At 38.2% G+C, this 6,000-nt stretch overlaps 1 protein-coding gene across 10 annotated transcripts in view; it reads right to left on the bottom strand.

The window, feature by feature from the left end:
* The window catches only part of Abi1 (abl interactor 1), an 89,182-nt gene that overhangs the window by 12,767 nt on the left and 70,415 nt on the right, over positions 1 to 6,000 (bottom strand). For all 10 annotated transcript variants that reach the window (XM_005354758.1, XM_005354753.1, XM_005354750.1 and 7 more), the window contains one exon: positions 3,693 to 3,793. In XM_005354758.1, the coding sequence (XP_005354815.1) occupies positions 3,693 to 3,793 (101 nt within the window). The remainder of the gene's footprint in view (positions 1 to 3,692; positions 3,794 to 6,000) is intronic.

The raw sequence follows: 6,000 nt of genomic DNA on the forward strand, positions 1-6,000 counted from the left end.
TGTAATCTGCACGTGCATTTCAGAGTGCTCCCGAAACAGTGACAACTGTTTACACTACTTACATTATACTGGTATGATGAGTAACCTAGAGATAACTTTAAACATAATAAAGCATAGATATGTAAGTTGGCTGAAGGTACCATGCCATTTTTTTATAAGGAACTTAAAATAACTAAGGATTTTTTTATCTAATGAAGGTGGGAGTATTCAAGAATAAATCATCCAAGGAAACAAAGAACAACTATATAGAGTTTTATATGTAAACTTTCTCTAACAAAATGAGTACCACAGATAGTCTGAGATAAAAGTTGTTAGTTATGGGACCTTCATAACTGCTTCAGAAATGACCTCTTTTCCATAGCCATAGTTTCAGAATTTGATTCAAAATTCTATCTGGCTAAATAATCCAAGTTAAGTAATAAAATTTAAACTGTCAGTTAAGGATATTTCACTGATTTTTTTAATATCTGCTAATAATTACTGTTACTAAATATTTACATTGGTGCTATTCTTAGCACTACTAAAAAATATTACTCCTATGAATGAACACTGCTAAATATAGTTCCTGAATTTCCCTAGGACAACTGTTCTTAAGCTTCAGTGCTGATGAAAATCTCCCCTTGAAAGGCTTGTTGTAATGTAGATTTCTGGGTCCCATCTCCAGAGTTTTTAACTAAGTAGGTCTAGAATAGGTTCTACGAACTGAAATTTATACCTAATTCCTCCCTGTCGATACTGACTGGTCCTGCTGCTCTCAAAGTCAATGCTCTGAATAAATGGTTTACTAATGTTTTTGCCTTTGAATTCACACTTAAAAATTAAAAATTGGAGGACCCCGAAAAGCTGTCCTTGGAGTGGCTTACACCTATAAAATGACTGTATTCGAATCCAAAGTGACACAGCTGTGAGATGCATTAATACACAAGTTCACAGAGCATAGCCGTCAAGCAACAACTGCATGAAGCCTCTAGAATAAAATCTCTAACAACAAAAAATATGAACAATGAATAAATCTTTGACCACAAAAATCTATGGAGAAATCTTTTTGAGAACTAGTATTTTGAGAACAGGTATTCTGAGGTTAATATCTAGAACTGAACTGAGAAATTGGAGTAGGTGCTGGCTTCATCTGTCTAGGTAACAAGAGTCTATAAAGTGCGCACATCAACAAATTTCACCAGAAATGTCCAGATCTCCATCAGGACTGGCACACAGAGACACCTACACTGTTACTATCCAGTGATCACAAAAAGGGGCATCTCATGTGGTTCCAATGACTGTTTTCCAGGTATTACATATGCTTGAGAGGATGTTGTTTTCACAAAGAGTCTTTCAGTGCTGTTGCCAGCCACATGTTTGTATTATCTCCTTCCCTCTCTACCGCTATGCTTTATCCTCAGTCTATGTAAATGTTGTCAGTTTATTTAACCTACATGGAAATCCAGTTCTCATAGAAGACACCACATTATTCTTACACATATTACTGCATACTTCTAAATTGAATGTTGCTGTGGAATATTAGCTTAATATGTGTTATATTTGTTTATGCTGTGGAATATTTGTTTAATGATGTAAAGATGTGTTGCATTCTTTTATGTGCATTTAACTCTATAAAGTTGTCTTGCTTTGCCAGCCAGAAACACCTAAATGGCCAATAGCTGGGCAGGAGAGACAAATAGGAGCGGCAGACAGAATAAATGGAAGAAAAAAGAATGGGGGAGCAAAAGAAGGAGAGGACACCAAGGGGCAAGCCTCCCAACCACACAGCCAGCTACAGAGTAAGTAAAGAAAGCTATACAGAATAAACAAGTTAAAGGCCCAGAGGCAAAGGTAGATGGGATAATTAAAGTTAAGACAAGCTGGCTAAGTAAGTCAAGCCAAAGCCAGCATTCACAAGTAAGTAAAAGTCTTCGTGTATTTATTTGGGAGTTGGGTGGCAGGCCCCCAAGGAGTCAAAGAATAAAAGAGTTTAAAAAAATAAAAACAAACAAAAAAAAACCTCTACAGAATGTAGAATTCTTTATAACTCAGTCTAATCCTTCCCAACTAGAAAACAATTTGATTGCATATTATTAAGAAAGTTAATTCTTAACATCTTACAACCTAGGCTGCATCAAACTTTTCCAAAGTATGAGCCAAAGGCCAGCTTCAGAGCAAATCCCTGTATCACACACACTGTATTTTCCTTCCATGTTCTGATTCCTGTCTCCACCTCTGCCCTGGGGCTCTGACTGCCTGAACACAAGATGGAGTTCCAAACACGCAGCACTCAGTGAAAGGAGATCAGAGACACTGTTAATTTAAGATCTTTTTTGAACAATAAGAGCTAGTTTCCCTCAATCTAAATAAATAAATAAATAAGTCCATTAAGTTGGTTATAAACCACACACAGGACCATTCTGCAGGGTAGTGAAGAACAATGAAAATAGGTCTTTCACCAGAAGACATCACTATCATTCAGTTTGAAATTTTATTTTTTTATCTATTTTATTTTATTATTTTTTTATTTTATTTTTTGGTTTTTTGAGACACAGTTTCTCTGTAGCTTTAGAGCCTGTCCTGGAACTAGCTCTTGTAGACCAGGCTGGCCTCAAACTCACAGAGATCTACCTGCCTCTGTTTCCCAAGCGCTGGGATTAAAGGTGTGCGCCACCACGGCCTGGCTCAGATTTAATTTAATTCTTTAGTTTAGGATTATCATCTACAATCTAATAACTGTAAGAACCTGCGATCTTTGGCCATAGGAGCTTACTGAAACTGTACAAAGTGTAATTTAATGCTCCCGGATGCCTATGCATCCTCCACCCCCCCGTGCTCACTGGGAGAATCAGGACTTCACAAGGAATCAAGACAGAAATGTTTTCCAATAAAATAGTTTATGATTCAGGCCAGAGTATAAGAAAACAGAATTAAACTTTCTAAAATGACAGGAAAACACAGCATACTACAAAGAAGACAAACAACAAAGAAACATCCAGATGCAGAGCACATTCAAATGGAAAGTGTTTTACTAAGTAGAAAGGCCTTTGAGTTCAGAAGTGCAAAAACTGCAAATGAACCTGTTTATACCCAGATCATTCTCCTTCAATGCTATATGAGAAGCTAAGAATATTATCCTCTAATATTTTTTTCATTATGCTTATCTTTCAAATGTATGTTTTTGAATACTGTAAAGTCTTTCTTTCTGGACAGCCTGAACTACACAGAAACAACCTATCTCAAAAGTCTCCATTTCACTGACTAAATTCCAAAGGGTTAACTGAATGCTCTCCCAGAATATCTTACATTTATATACTTTCTAAAAAGGAAAAATAAACTTCCCTATTTTAAAATCTCATCTTATAGTCACTGCATTACACTAAAATAGGTGTAATGCACCTATTGTGAATCTCATCCATAAATAGGAAAGTCACAAATAAATTAGTTTAACAATACTGACCTTCTGAATGAAATATAATATAGATTTCCTTCTGATCAATCTTAACTATTCACAAAAATAAGCATTACTAAAAGCAAAACGGCCCCAAACTGACTTAAGACAGTATCACACACAAACAGCTGGTACAACCAACAACTTTGTGAAAATCAATCTAAAATATGTTATTCACCTTTATTATAGCTATAGCCACAATCTAATAAAGAATTTTATCCAATACGAATAAATATAAAGTTGAGAGCACGAGGTAGCATACCTGGGCCAGCAGTGGGAGGTGAAGGCGTGGGCACAGCAATGGGAATGCCAATACTGCTGCTCCCACTGTTTTCTCGACTTCCACTTCCTCCACTGCTTCCACTACAAAGGAGAGAAGCATTTGAAAAATCATATTTAAAGATTGATTTTTAAAAATTTAATCACAAACAGGGTTACTAAACATTAATTTTAGCTTGGTTATAACCCTTTACAATAATACGTAAAGCTGTTCTTGTGTCTCACTGTTCCTCTCAAACTCTGGAACCAATATATAGTAGCACTCAGATCCCTATGTGCCCTTTAACACGAGGAATCTGAAGGCAGATCTTTGCAAGTTCAAGGCCAGAGAGGCTACATAATGAGACCTTGTCTTAATAAGGTAATATTAATCTTAAAGAAATGAATGAGCATTAATATCTCACAGTAGAGTATGTCACCAGATGCCTGTGTAAAGACTGGTGTGACCGACAATGTAGAACCTGCTGTGGTGGCACACACAGCTTCGGCATTGGCGACGGCTACAGGCTCTAAGTCTGAAACCACCTGGAGAACTCAGTGAAGCTCTTGTTTCCCCTCCTTCTTCCTCAGCAAAGAACACTAACCATACCACCAAACCTAAGAACATGAGAACACAGGCTCAAACGCACAAGACACTGGGAATGAACTAAAGGGTGGAGGAGTAAAGTATCCCTTGTCTGAACATCAGCATTAAAATTCCTACCTGACACAAAGAAAAGTGGAACAGGCATGGTGGGCACACCTGAGATCCCTGCACTCAGGAAAAGGGAGTATCACAACTTCCAAAACATAAACAAGCTGGGCACACAGGTGCATGCCTTTAAATCCAGTACTGCGAAGGCAGAGGCAGGTGAATCTTTATGAGTTTGAGGCCAGGTTTACATAGCAAGTCCCAGGCCAGCCAGGGCTACGTACTGTGGGACCTTGCCTCAAAAGCAAACAAACAAAATATAATATAGAAAATCAAACTGAAGGAATTTTCTGGAAAATGAGTGGTGGTTTGAATAAGAATAAGAATGGCCCCCATGGCTCACGATTTGAATGCTCAGTCATTTGGGAAAGACACTACTTGAGAAGGTTATGAAGGAAGGGCCTTCTGCAGTACAGTAGGGTGGTCTTGTTGGAAGTGTGTCAATGGGAGGAGACTCTGAGGTTTCAAGCATCAAAGTCAGCCCAGTGGCTCTTTCATCCTGCTACCTATTGCTCAGGACATAGAACTCTCAGTTCTGTCTCCAGCACATGTCTGCCTGCATGCCGCCATGCTTCCCGCCAGGACTATAATGAACTAACCCTCAGAAACTGAGCAGGCCTCTATGAAATGTTTTCCTTTATAAAAACTGCCATGGTCATGGTGTCTCTTCGCAGCAATAGAACAGTGTGTAGGACAATGTGCCTAACACAGCAACAAGAGAACAAAGTTTAGAAGCAGTTAGGGTTGGAGAGATGGCTCAGGGGTTAAGAGCATTCATTGCCTGTTCTTCCAAAGGTCCTGAGTTCAATTCCCAGCAACCACATGGTGGCTCACAACCATCTGTAATGGTGTCTGGTGCCCTCTTCTGGCCTGTGGGCATACACACAGAATATTGTATACATAATAAATAAATAAATATTTTTTTTTAAAAAAAAGAAGAAGCAGTTAGGGTTCACTGACCAGAATAGCTGCTACTGATAAACTCTCTTCAATTCCCGCAGAGCCAACGGTCTGTCCTAGCTGAGACTAGTTACTATAGCGCACCTGCCCTTCACTAGTTACCCAGGCTAGTTTCAAACCTCTGATCTCAAAGGATCCTCCAGCTTCCGTCTTCCAAATACACACTACAGTGCCCAGCTCACATTATATTTTAAAAGCAACAGTTTGCTCAATATGCCCACAAACCCAACAAAGCAAAGATTTATAGTGCCTGGGTAAGACTATTTTATTCTCCAATACGATCAATGTATAATTAGGGTATCACATTGTAATAAAAGGTATAAAAAAGCCACTGATAGAACAAACTAGCTTAAATATGGAATTCTCAACTCATTCAAGGCAGGAACTCAACACTCAACTTTGTATTTAGACCTAGGAATAGTTGTATACTTAAGCTCAACCTACAATTCCTGACTTAAGTGCTTTTCTTTTTTTTTTTATTATTTTATTTTTATTTATTTTATTTTTTTAAATTTATTTATTTATTAAGGATTTCTACCTCCTCCCCGCAACCGCCTCCCATTTCCCTCCCCATTCCCCGATCAAGTCCCCCTCCCTCATCTGCTCATAGAGCAATCAGGGTTTTCTGACCTGTGGGAAG

The sequence above is a fragment of the Microtus ochrogaster genome, chromosome 16 (assembly GCF_000317375.1).
Source record: "Microtus ochrogaster isolate Prairie Vole_2 chromosome 16, MicOch1.0, whole genome shotgun sequence".
In the NCBI taxonomy this organism is placed as follows: Eukaryota; Metazoa; Chordata; class Mammalia; order Rodentia; family Cricetidae; genus Microtus; species Microtus ochrogaster.